General features: G+C 41.2%; 1 protein-coding gene across 6 annotated transcripts in view; it reads left to right on the top strand.

Annotated features, from left to right (window-relative positions):
- The window catches only part of NCAM1 (neural cell adhesion molecule 1), a 143,232-nt gene that overhangs the window by 108,012 nt on the left and 21,555 nt on the right, over nt 1-13,665 (top strand). For all 6 annotated transcript variants that reach the window (XM_074851227.1, XM_074851226.1, XM_074851231.1 and 3 more), the window contains one exon: nt 12,539-12,663. In XM_074851227.1, the coding sequence (XP_074707328.1) occupies nt 12,539-12,663 (125 nt within the window). The remainder of the gene's footprint in view (nt 1-12,538; nt 12,664-13,665) is intronic.

Below are 13,665 nucleotides of genomic sequence, written 5' to 3'. Positions count from 1 at the left end.
AGTTAAAAAAGGAGGGGGAGAAAGAGGGGGGGGGGGGGGAAAGATAATTATCATTTCCAAAAGAAATGTTTTCCTTTCACATTTTTCATTAGTGATTTTAGTGTTAAAGCTGCCTTCACAGAAGGGACTTGGACTAAAGAATCTTCTTACTACCCTGCCTTGCTCTATTTTCTGTGAATTTAGGGAGATACAGTTGATACTACAACTTATAGATGTTGGACGTTGAAAGAAGACACAAATGAGGAGGTAGAATATATGACAGAGTGGGGAGACAGAGGACTGTGGGGAGAGGGAGCATTGCCCCATCTTACCACTGATGCCATGCCTGCATTAAAAGAGGTCTAAGACTTCATAAGTCCATATCTGAAATGGGAATTGGATTCAGATTCCCTCAGTTCTTGCTTGGTACATTGTTGGTTAGCCATGCCTAGTGAGACTGAGTCAGGTAAGCAGATGCTTCCATGCTGGATCTGAGTAGTCTAAGGAAAAATAGCTAAAACTTGCATTAGTTGATTTGTACGTAAAAGAACCTTTTGAAATGTCTGGTTTAGACGAGCTGTTGAGAGTTCAGTGATGCACCTTCCTCGTACTGAGTGGATGTATCAGATGTGTGATTTTAATCCCTACTTGTAGGAGATTTATAGCCAATCACATGCTGATATGAAAGCCAAGCAAATATTTGCAAAACAGTTCTGGAAGGTGGAGAAAAACACTGAGGAAGACGTAGGTTTGCATGGTGCATATGTGTGTTTTGGACAAAATCATTTCTACAAAGTCAAATGCCTTTCTTTTGATTCACAATAATAAAACGTGTGTGTTTCTGTGAGTATGGTCTTTCAGACTGGCTATAAATCTGTGTGTTTTACTTGCAGTGGGTTAGAAATGGTTCATCACTTCTCAATGGAAAGATACTAAACGCATGAAGTGTGTGATTGTTTGGGGGTTTGGGATGGAGGGAGAGGGTAGTACAGCTAGTCTAGAACTGTCAAAGGAATTTTTTAAAAAGTTATTACTGCATTTATGACTGGCACGTTCCCTGGTCTTACACTTTGCATGAAATGTATTTTTATCAGTGACCACAACAAATGCTTTCATTCTTGCAGTATTTTTCATGTATACAACATGCCAAACCGTAATTCCTGATGCATCTGAAGTCACAGTGGTTCTGTATTGCTGAAGAGAACTTTTAATTCAAATCAGATTTGGAGGGTGGGGTGGAGAGGGTGAAGGGCAGGGGAAAGGTGGCAACCAGCAGGTCTACTAATAATCTTTTATTTCTTAGGAGGTAGATTCCATTATGGCTGTTCACGTGTGGGGCTAGGATATAGCTTCACTTGTGAGGGAAAACGTTGTGTTAATGTTCTGCAGAACATCCTTTGTTCCTTAAAAAGAATGGGTCTTTTTACCCAGAAAAGCTACTAAGAGCTAGTTCATGATAAACATTTTCCACACTTTTTTGAGGTGGGGGGGTGCGGGGGGGGAGGATGTATGTGTGGCTGTTGGGTTTTCTAAGGGTAAAAGTTTTCATTTTCACCTACACTGAAGTTCAGGCTCTTACACTGAACAGAAGCAGACCTGACACCTCACTGCCTCATTGGCATTCGGGTACATAGTCAGTTTATGCAAATAGTAGACAAATTTGTTTTGTATGCTAAGTTGTTCTGCAGCATATGAATATGCTGTGTTCAACAGCATAAAAGGGCATTGGCACAAGGCAGATGCTCTTATAAGTTTGCATCATTTAATTATCGATGATGATGCTGAATGATCTTGTGTCTTACCCTCACCTAACCTCAGTGGTTAAATGGATGAAACCAAGAGCAATTAGAAATTAAGAGCTGCTGTGTAGCATCATGAAGTCAGGAAAGAACGATGGATCTAACTGAAACCTAATGAAGCTGAACGGAGTTTCTTCACTGAATTTAGAGTTTCTGACTTTGTGATCATATGGGAGGTGACTATAGTCATATAAGAAGTTTAGGAATGTGTATCTCCTTTGACTTAATCCTCTTAGGTTGCTTGGATAAATAGTGCTGTATTAGTGACAGTAATGAAGTTGTTCTTGCTGCTGTCTCCACTGTGGAATCTGTTTTGCCTAGCAATGTTTGAGGTCACTTGAGAAAGGTTTTTTTTTTTCAGTTGAGGTACTAACTTGGGTCTTTATCTGGCCTCCTGTTTTTTCAGAATCTATAGGAACTTCTGTTGTATTTACTAGATACTGGCCAAGAGATTCAAAAGTTGCAGGATGAGGGAGGTGGAGGACACTGAGCAAGAGACATGCAGATGGAAAGCCAAGTGTATTTTTTCTATAAAATCTGTGTTATCTTGCACAGTGCATCCAGTCAAATCAAAATAGGTTGAGGTCTTGGGAAAAGGTCACATGGGCATCCCAAGGAGCTGCTGACTCTTTTTTTTGCTTTGGAATTTCTTTCCCCAAGAAACAGGCCTGGCCACCAAGTATTTATTATATTAAGATAGACATGTGCGTGTTTGGGAAGCTTGTTTACAGAAAAAGTGAAAGTTTGATAGCAGCTGTTGATTAATTTGACTTTCACACTCCTTTTCTTTTTGTTTTCCCTTTCACTCATTCCAGATTTACCAGAAGTGAGTACACATGTGTCTATTCTCTGCCACTGCCTGTGTCCAACCAGAATCCAAGAGCTACTGTTGCAGTGCCTTGAGGCAAACAATGCTGAGGTCCCTGCCTCTGAGTGAACTTAATGTTCAGAGACAACCCTTAAGATCTAGTTAGCTGTGGAGCTTGGGAGAACAGACAAAACTGCACCTCTCCTTTTCGTGCTTTTTAAAAATATGATCTGGGAGTAAGCTGGTCAGTGGTCCATATCTCTTAACAAGCCCTGATAATAACAGTAGCTATAAAAGACATTTTTGCCAGGTTCCTTGGTCCCGAGAGAAACAGAGCTGACTGAAAGCCCTTGTGTTTTCAGGTTCACAGCACTGCCTGTGGGTACCAGGGCCTCGTTCCTCCTGCAAGCTCCAAGACAATCAGTGTTCTGACTGCCTGACTTCTACCCATGACAGCAGGATGAATTTCAAGGTTTTAAGCTAAGGACAGTATTTCCAGATGTCATCTGTGTCTTAGAAGCCTCATCCAAAGTAGCTTTTGGTTATATTTATACTGCTAAACTTGCCCTTGTTCTTTAAAGCTTTCTCTCTGGAGGAAGCGATCTGAAAGTCAACATCTCTTGCCTGTTTTTAAATCTTATGTTACCTTAAATTTACTGGGGATTTGGAAATATGTTTCCTCATGAGCAGGAGACACTGAATGCCTTTCCAGTCAATCTCACAGTAACTCAGCTTCCCTCCTTCATGATGCACCTGCCTAGAGTTCCATGAATCTATGTTTATAACTAGAGACAATGGATTGAAAGTTTAGATGTAACAAATTGATTTTATGTTTTGTATCATCAGTTCTTTCCCCGGTAATGGTATGCCCTTAATCTTGTCAGATACAAGCACCCAAAAGATTGAAGGTTTAATTCTCTTTACATCATATTAACAGGGAAGGACCAGAGCACTGTGAAGTAGCCTCATTAAGACGAGACAGAGGAATGATCATAAAAAATGCAAGTTTTAAAGTAGATAGTAATTTAGGAAGGGAAACAGAGCATGGAGTTAGTGATGTCCTCCAGTCCAACAACTGATTATTTTTTTTTATTCCGTGCCCCTGTCACAGTCTGTGCACTTTTTCATCTCTTTCAGCAGTAGCTGTCTTCCACGTGCCATCTTTGTAATTAATTTCCAGTGCAGAGTACTTCGTTCTTCTCCTCTTTGACAGAAAAGCCCCTTGCACACACGAAATCATCAGTGTAATTCATTGTGCGTGACTCATGCCATTCCTTGAATCTTCAGGCTGAATGTGATGGATGGAGTTTGTGCCCTCTGAGTGATAGCTGTCAGTCTGACCAGATTCTGGTTGCAGCTCTTTGATTGAAAGCTCTGTCCTGGGAAATGTAAACACGTAGTAGATTCTTCTCCTTTTCAGTTGTTACTGATATTGGTATTTAGGAAGACATTTGTTTCTGCAGAGGGGAGAATACATCAATGTGAAATGCCAAGGTTTGTCTTCTCTGAACTATGTGGGCTATGATTTTGACCATTTCACCTCTGCTGCCTGGACTGTTTTTGAATAACAATGTATTCCCTTTTTCTTTCCAACAGTCTTGTATCCAACAGTCTTGTGGATTCCTTCAGCTGTCCAAGTTCCGGTGCACACTCTACAATAATTTTTGTTTCTTCTTTGACTTGGTATTAATAAGCAGACTGCTGCTGTGCCTAACACAAGGTCGTAACTCAGTGCTCTCCGTGGTTTAATATTCTTATATTTCCAGGCGATTTTACTGTCTCCCCAGTGTTTCTGATATATACTGGCTAATTTAATTTTGTTTCTATTTTATTTAGTCTGTAATTCTGTTGTTGATTTTTCCCTTGCCCATTGTTTACATCAGTTTTTTAATTTTTTTGTATTTTCCATGTGACCTCCTCCACTTTCCTTTCAACCAATCATGTGCGTGCGTATCATGTGACTTTGTCATGTGGCTTGCATGGTGCTGATGATGTCGTCCACGCTGGTGAACAGAAGGTAAAATACTTTGTTCTGATTGGTTGCCTAGATTTGGGGTGAGGATTCCCCTCTGGTCAGTGACCAGGGATTTCCAAATTCCATCACTCCAAAATCCTTCTACAAGCCTTTTGGAGAAGTTGCTCACCACTGTCTGCATATGAAGAACTCAACTTCAGTTTTCCACGCTGAGCTTGAAAAAACTTGGGGGAAAAAAAAAAAGGAGGCTCCGTCATTTGCTTCTTTTGCTCTCAGAATCCAACAGTCAGCATTCTAGTAAGGTTCTAAAACCCACTTGGCGTTAACACCAATGGCAAAAATGCTTTTGCCGTTCAGGGTGCCAGTGTGCCAACTACAGACTGCCAGGTGATGGGAGGTTGTGGGCAGATGCTCACATAACGTGAACACCATATCACCTGTTGCTTTATCAGCATTTTGACCCTATACAGTACACGTTTATATAGATACAGACACACACACACACATATATTCACACTATACATATTTAGTAACCTATCAAAAGAATCCAAAACTCCCTATCTCTAAAATTTAGTTATTGGTAAGTATGTCACATTATGATTTAAGAAAGACTTTTTTATCATAAGTAAAACTTAAGCATAGCTAGAGTGGGAACTATGTTTTTATAAAGCAGTATATATAGGCACACGCAGAGTACAGGATGGGAGCTAGACTTCGCACAATTTGCATCAGAAGTACTATTGCACCTTTCTTGCCAGAGCACCTCTTCCTCCCACACGGTGTCTCGGAGCCTGGCAAGGGATTTAATCTGAACTCATTTACCAGCAACAGTTACAGTAGATGGTGATCTCCATGAAATCAAGAAGCAAATGATTGACCCTTGCAGCTTCTGGAGATGGAATCAGTCTCCAAGTAAAGTGTGTGGTAGTGAGAACAATTTCTGCAATGTTGTGATTTTTACAACTTTACTTAATACTCTGTGCATAATCTGAAGGGGGGGAGGGAGGGAAACTCCTGCTGTTCTGCTTCCCCAACTAAACAAATAATTTTGAAAACCAGGAAGCAATTGGCTTTTTTTCAATCCATGAATACCGAAATCACCTTATTGTCTTGGACCAACACCGGGAAAGGATTTAGGCTGGGGTTTGCCAGGGAAACAAAACTAACACCAGTAACCTTCCCACATGACTGCATGCATGGGAAGCAGCCCCTCTTCCCCTGGTCTCTTCCCTCTCTGGTCGAAATCCAGGAGGATTGAAGACTTGGTTGTCTTGTTTTTGCATGTTCTTCTGGTTTTGTTCCTTATTTTTGATTGTGATGTTTGCTTCTCTTGTGTGCATTCTGAAGACTCCCTACCTATTCTTTCTCACCCGTGTATATTTACCACTTGTGGAGACTTTCCATGGGTATGGCTGATGTTTGTTTCCAATTGTGACACTGTAGGTCACAATCTACTCCTATTTACACGATGGTCAAAGATTGCAGAAATCAGCTGATTCCTTGTTCATGTGTTGCAGAAATTACCATAAGGACAGCAAAGATGCAGGATCTTTCTTCAGTGCCAGCTGGGGAAGGATTTAAACTCATAAAGGGCTGCAGTTGTCTAGTAACCAATTTGAACTTCTTTTCAAAGGTGGGCAGAAGGAACACATATGGTGGGAGTGGACAAGAGATGTGATAAAAGGTCTCTGTCGTCTGCACTGCTGTCATTTCTGGGGTCCAGCACACATTCACTGCCCTATGACTAGAGAAAAGTTTATGTTGCTTTTTCATATTCTCTTCTCTCCCCGCCTCAAGTTTTCACTACAGCTGCATCCAGTCCTGGTGCTTGTGGTGCTCTCTGAAAACCAGATAATTAAAAACAGCTTATTCTGAAATCCAACTACATCAGACTAGTATTAGATCAAGGAAGCTCTTTGAATATAAATTAAACAACAGTGAAAGGATACCAGGAAACATTTACTGCTTACCTGCAGCAGGAGATTATTGGTGCTAATGGTTTAGCCAGAGTGGATAAAAAATAATTTGAAAATGTAACAGCTCAGAGCACTGTCCTCAGCTACCCTCACATCATGTGTAGGAGCTAACTGGTAGTGATTCAGGCTTCAGGAGCCTGCTGAACAGTTCCTTATCTCAAGTGCAGTTGGTCAGATTCATTATGAGTTATCTAAAGCCCAAAGAATGGATTTCTGATCTTAACAGTGGATTACCAGTGATGTGTACCCTGACAGGGCAGTGCCAACATAAATAATGCTTCACTTCATGCATGTACTGTCCTGTATTCTTACCAGAGCAAAGCATTGGCTTCTTCCTTTCTGAAAGTTGCAAACTTGGTTGCTGGAAGAGCAAGACCATGCAGTAACGCTTAAATGGCTCCTGGGACCTGCACTGTAATCCAGTACAGTGCAGCAGTTGGGTAGCCCTCATGGAAAGCAGCAGAATGATTGTGCTGCTTCCTAGAAAGATAGGAGCCACAAGGCTGGAGCCACCTAGTCCACTGTCTTGTGTCTCACACTGGCCAGCGAGATGTTTCTGGCCTAAAATCTGATATGAGGCTAACCAACGCCTGATGTCATTATTGTTTCTTAAGAAGCCAGCCATAAGGAATATGTGGAGGGATCTGGACAGATGAGTGATGAAGAGCTTGAGTCTGATGTTTTTCATGCAGCTCTTTGTGGTTGTAAAGGTAAAGAAAGAAGAGTTAATGGGGGAAAAAAAAAAAAAAGTAAGTCCCTAGAGCCACAGAAGATGTGAGAACAGAAACAGACCTAGTTTCCTTAAAAGGCACTAAAAAGATTGAAGGCAATGTATTTCACAGCTCATCATTTCTGGACAAGGGCACCTTTGGAAGAGCCTTCATAGAGTGGATGAGTTGCCTTTCAAAATACAGGACTTCATGAGCATTTTTGAATTCAGCTCCAGAGGGTTGCTCAAAAATAGTTTAAATTGCACAAAGCAGGCAGCGTGACACGCATGTCTGTTGGCTTTTCTCATGGGTAAAGCAACCTGTTTGGTTTACTTTTTCCCTATGCTGAAAAGCGTCCTGTGGGTGAAGTTTAAATCAGTGGAAGTGGTCAAGTTCTAACAAAATATGTCGGGTGGCTAAACCTGTAAACTTTACATCTCTGAGCAAAATCCATCCCATTTCTCAGAGAGAGTAAAGCATAGGGGTGAAAATTCAAGCTACTTGTCTTCTGCCCTCCAGGGGCCTCCTTGTATTATTGAAGATTCTCGCTGCTGGGCTGAATGAGGTGCCGTCTGGCTCAGAGCGAGTCACTCAGCATTGTCACGCCGTAGAGTGAAAGTGTAAGATCCTGCATCCCTCCCTCTGCAGCAGACTGAATTCTAAGCAGATAGGAGTCCGTAAAATGATTGTACAGCGGAAGTCTGGCATGCTTGGAGCTGTCTGCTCGCAGTAAGCTAAGCAGCAGCATCACAAGGGGGATTCTTTAAGGATCCCACATTTTATGGGTGGAATAGGCAGATTTCTGCAATATGTCCAGTCAGCTCAGTGTAAATGGGAGATCCCCAGGCATGTAGCACACCTTTGTAATGCACTTTTTTGCTTTTCAGCCCCCATCCTGTAGGGACGATGCATGTTCTGTGAGCATGAGTTTCTTCTCTAACCTTCTGACAACCTTTTCTCTTCAGCTACTGACCTTTTGACTCATTATAGGGATGCTGATTCTGCTGGACTAAACTTTTCCCACTAAACTTCTTCCTTCTTTGTTTGAAACTACACACTAACCATTTTTAATTTTACAGCCCCGTATCTGGATTACATCTGCCTTATGATAAATTAAATGCCATGTGTTTAAGGAGAGGAAACGAAAGTATTCTTCACCAGGGCTTGCACTGCTGTGCCTGTTGGGTTTCAGCCATTAGGCGTGGTCCATACTCTCCTATCTGAAAAGAATGTTGCTCAGAGCAGGAGTGTGTTTAAACTATTGGATAAGGAAGGAATTGGGAGCTAGAAACTGGACAACTCAAAGTGAAGAAAAGTTTCAGCAGAGAGGATAATTAACCAGTGGAATGGCAATGTATAAGGTACAGCAGCATGTCTGACATTTAAAATCTATCAAGAATGAGCATCTTTCCAAAGGATGTTCCTTCACATTTAGTCCTGGTGCTCAATCACTGGAAAAGTTTCTAGCCTGTGTTAGGTAAGAGGTCAAATTCTGTAAGTACAGTGTTCCCTTATCACTTCAAGATCTCTTTACTTATTACTAATTATCTTTCTCTGAGCTGAGGATGGGAAAGAGTACAAGGAGATGCTGATCTTGTTCTGCCTAGTTATCAGTAAAGCCATTCATCAAACCCACCACAAATATGGCAACAGATAAGCATTGGTGCTCATGAATGTTTCAGCAGTGCCAAGTGGCTCTGTGTCCAGCAAAATAAGTAGCCATGACTGCCCTGCCCCAGTTGTTACTGGGAGCTAGTTTCTTGTGTGGAAAAAATGATAGAACAAGACATTTGTTTCTGGTTTCATTTAATTATCGGTTAATAGTTGTGACACAATTAGTGCAGTAATAACTTCTTCATCTCAAATCAACTCAGGAGTCAAAGCCAGTAACCTTTGCGGTGATATTTTTCTTTTAGGACTGAAGAAAGAAAAAGTATAATTGCTTGGTTAATATGATATTTTCAGTGTGAGGTACTTCTGCTCATCTAGAACTTGCTTTTTCCTGTTTAATTTTCAATCTGCAATGCACTATACGCATTTCGAATGCTTTCAGCATTTGTAATTCCAGGAGGAACATGGGCTGGGAAGGGCATTTCAGATATACAGCCTCAGTTAGTTGGCAGTAAAGATAAAAATCCAGCCTTTTGGTCTATACAGTAGATGGCAAATGTGGTCATCAGTTCAACACAAAGTTCTCCTGTTCTTTCTTGAGTATAGCCCTATACTGTGTGAGCCAGGAGAACTCCAGAGGCGTGCATAGCACCCCTTGTAACATGAACAGCAAAACCTGGTCCTGTGTGCCATCTGCTTCAAACCGCACTAGAGGTCCCTCCATGGTCACCTTGAGAGCATTACCTTTGGTTTTCAGCACACAGTCACTGAGAAACCTGTCACAGCGGGGAATACAGCTTTTGAGTGTCCAGCTCATATCATTGGAGTCTCATAATGGGGATATAGGCAGAGGCAAGGATTTGGAAAAAGAAAAATATAACATGGAAAAAAAGGAGCATTCCCTCTTTACGTCTTCAATAGAAGTTAGTATGTTTTGAAACACAAATGTATGTATCTCACATCAAAGAGCTCTATGTATCCATGGATTGTAATTACCTTCTTGGAACAGTTGGTATGTTAGAGCATGTGTTAGCCTGCAAGAAAATTGAATTAATCTTAAATTACTGTTTTAGTCTAGGTCTTGCAGTTTTCTCACTGATGTTTCACCAAAAAAAATGTGCTTGCCTTCTTTCTTTGGAGGGTGGGGGGTGGTGGTGAATGGCTTCAAATGGCTTCTGAAGATCAGCTTTGAAAGATATTGAAAGATTGATCTCCTCTGGCCAGTCAGAAAGGCATGTGCTCTACATTAGTAGCTGAATACAAATCCAGACAGAAATGATTTTGAATTGAGAATGTTTTTTGGGTTGAAAGAAGCTCCTGTAAACACCCATGACTGAGGTTGTCTTTCAAAGTTGATCTTAATACAACTACTAGCTTATTATTTCCTTTCACTTTTAGTATAATGCAACAGAACTAAATATTTTTTAAAGTTTTATTCTAGGCAACAGGCTGAGCTTTTAAAAAGTCACAAATGTTACTTCAGTGTCCTGGTTTTGTTCCCATTTGGTTACATCAGGCTCTTAAGTCGTGAATGTCCCTGTTTCAGAGTTTTGGCATTGCTCTCTCTGGGATACATTCAGAATTGGATCACTTTTTAATTGTATTTCACCACACATTGGTGTATCTGTGAGCCCGTTGTCCAAACCACAAGTGGCACTGCAAGTAAAGACAGAGGTGCTTTAGCAGAACTGTGGGTCGCTTCGAGCCAGAACGGTAAAGTGTGTGCTCAGCATTAGCAAACCTGTGCAAACGTTTGGGGCTGCGAACGTTTGGGAAGTGTATTTAGGTTCAAGGTGCACAGCAGAACTCAGGATGTGCATTGTCTGTTGTATTCTCTGTATATAAATTTCCCGTTGTGCGCTCTGAATGCTCTATTCACCACTCAGATTCTTAAACAGAAGTACTTTAAAAATGCATAAAATATGCATAACTGTGGTTAAACAGGGGTGTAGGAACTTTTTGCTTTTTAACAACCACTTTAATTGTTATATAAATTACCTGTAAGAATTAAGACCCTGTAATGAGACCAGCCAGCAGAGTAATTAATCTCAGGAGTTTGCTGGAATTGCCAACTGCAGCTGATTTGTAAGTTTACCTTACAAATAATTGCAGTGTTGGTTTTGCTCAAATTACCCATAAAGAAATTGGGCAGAATAGCTTCAGAGAACAGCAGCTAAAATGGTCGAAAGTTCTTAAGAAGCTTTTAAGCCCAGAATTCATGGTTTAAGCACTTAGACTACATCACATAGCTGATACTAAAGTCAATAAATACTGTAAAATGGCCTAGTAAGCTTCAGCAAGATTTATGATGAATTTTGTCAAGTCTTACTGATTGACTAGCATTTAAACTCAATAATAGCTCCAACTCCAATCTCAGATGAGTATTGGCGTAGAGAAACCTAAGCCTTTCCTGCCTTTATGTAAAATGGAGCAAAGCGAGCATCTGGGCACTGACAGAAAGTGAGCAGGATCTTGTGCTCGGTGTCACTTTTGAAAAGAGAGACCAGTGCTCTTTTATCATTTAAGTTCTCTTTTATCATTTAAGTTCTCTTGCTAATTTGATACTTACGTTGTTGGGGACAGAAGGTTTTCTGTTGATGAGTTTCTTTTTCCACAAAAACAAATAAATAGGTAATAATGCCTCTTGCATCCTGAGTTCACAGCCTGTCGGAACACTTCAGAAACAATTGATCCTGGGGTAATATGGAAGCAGAAGGAGAAAACATGCCTCTTGAGCAGTTTGTTGCAGTATTTCTGAAGGGGGGGGTGGGAGGTGTAAATACGTAATCAGACAATCTGTGGATTTGACTTTTGTCAGTGGTGGTGTAGTAAAGGTGCAAGAAGGAGGTACTTCAGTTGGGATTGGGGAGCCATCCTCTGCGGATCATGTCTGCAGGTTATGGAGGAACTGGCTAGAAGAAGCAGTTGTTAGAGAGACATGGGTGTGGTTGTAAATTAGGGTGCCCTGCAGAGGCAAATGATAGCCCAGGTTTTTGCTGATGTCAGGGGTGCAAACTGGGAAATGAGAGCTTTTTCTTTTAGAAACTATTATTACAGAAGAGTGAAGGGGTCTAGTTCTCCCCAGCCTGTATTCGTTGCAGTTAGTTACACCAGTGCAATCTGAGTGAAAGGATGTGCTGTTGGGATGCAGTACCATTTTTTCCACACTCACGTGAGCGCACTCATGAGTCTGGCCCAGCAACTATAAAATCTAAGCAACGTTTGAAGTGCAAACATAGTATGACAAGCATGATGTCCCTTTTCAGTGATGCTCTTTGCATCTGCGTTTCACAGGAGCAGCCTGCCTGTTTGTCACGTACCCCATCTTGACATTTTCCAGGTGTTTCACATCAGTTTTTACAACAAAAGTAGCTAGGAACTGGTCATTGCTCTAGGATATTCTTGGGGAAGGGTGGCATCTTTTTCATGTAGCTTCTGACTCCATTCAGGCACACACGGAAACGGTAACTTGTATCAGTGAAAACAAACTACCAAATACAAGAAATACTTGGGTCTTGCAAATATTTGTACCCTAAGCACACAGTGTCCTCACTGTCTGGGTCTGAGTGAGGCTGATGCCCTGACAGCTGAGTATAATGAAGTATTTTTCTGGTTTTGATAAGTACTTTTTCCCTAATGATGTTTTTTTACAAGTAAACATAAATCCACCATTGTTTCAGGGGAACCCAGCGCACCCAAACTGGAAGGTCAGATGGGAGAAGATGGAAACTCCATTAAAGTGAATGTTATCAAGCAGGATGATGGTGGCTCCCCAATTAGACATTATCTGATCAAATACAAAGCTGTAAGTATGACTGACACTCAAGCTTGATTTGTATTTAGCCTGTTCAGCACCCAGGCTTCACTACGTAGGCAGACAACCCTGAAGCTAAGATCTTGTAGGTAGGCCAGTATGGCAGTACGTGCTGAGCGGGTGTGGTGGACGTGTACAGGGTATGAGATACGACGTGCACAGAAGCAACATACAGAATCTTTGTCCCATTTTCTTGCTTTTCACTTCAACTATGAAAGATTATTTCTCCATGCTGTCTTCTGTAGACCTGTGAATGTATGGTAATTACAAGCACTTAGTATTATTTTGTTTCATACACTTCTGAGATGGGATTGCCAGCAGCAATTTTAAGTAGCTGGGGCTCAGAGGTTCATAGCAGAGCATTGCCCACCTTCAGACATGTATCTAATCATAACTTTCTGTTGGTCATCGAAACTGCCACATTTGATTGAGTAGTTTGTGCTTCAGTACCAAATTATTCTGCGGATTATTGAATGAGACATTCAATGTAGACACAGGTAAAGTGAGAGATGCTATTGGAAGTAGTTCCTGCCTAGGCCTAACTTAATCAGCTCTCACTGTAAATTACCCAGGATTGCAAAATACATGATTCTCTGAGCAAAATATCTAGCCCTAGCCTTGGGAAATAACACTTATGTGATGAGCAGCTAGTATTGTTGTAAGCTGAATGTGGCCCTTGTTTTGTGTTGGATGGTATTTGCTGGGTTTTTCCTACAAAAGAACACCCCGTCAGAGAGATTGCTTAGCACATCCTTGAGGAATAGGGCCTTGAGAGAGGGTCAAAGAGAATATGAAGGTCTTCAGAGCAGCAGAAGGAATTGCCAGAAGTTATTGAAGCTTTTTTCTGTTGTCTGTATACTTTCTTAGTCCTAATACACCTGGGGGCAGCTCAGTTGTACCAGTGTTTGAGTTGAAATATGGAAGCTTTCCAGCTATTTAAAGCAGGACACTTTCTCAGTGACTGAGTCTGGCAGATGTGATGCTGAACTAATT

Source organism: Strix uralensis, chromosome 26 (genome assembly GCF_047716275.1).
Source record: "Strix uralensis isolate ZFMK-TIS-50842 chromosome 26, bStrUra1, whole genome shotgun sequence".
NCBI lineage: Eukaryota > Metazoa > Chordata > Aves > Strigiformes > Strigidae > Strix > Strix uralensis.
The sequence above is the reverse complement of the archived record's forward strand: the minus strand, read 5'-3'. Positions and strand labels throughout refer to the sequence as shown.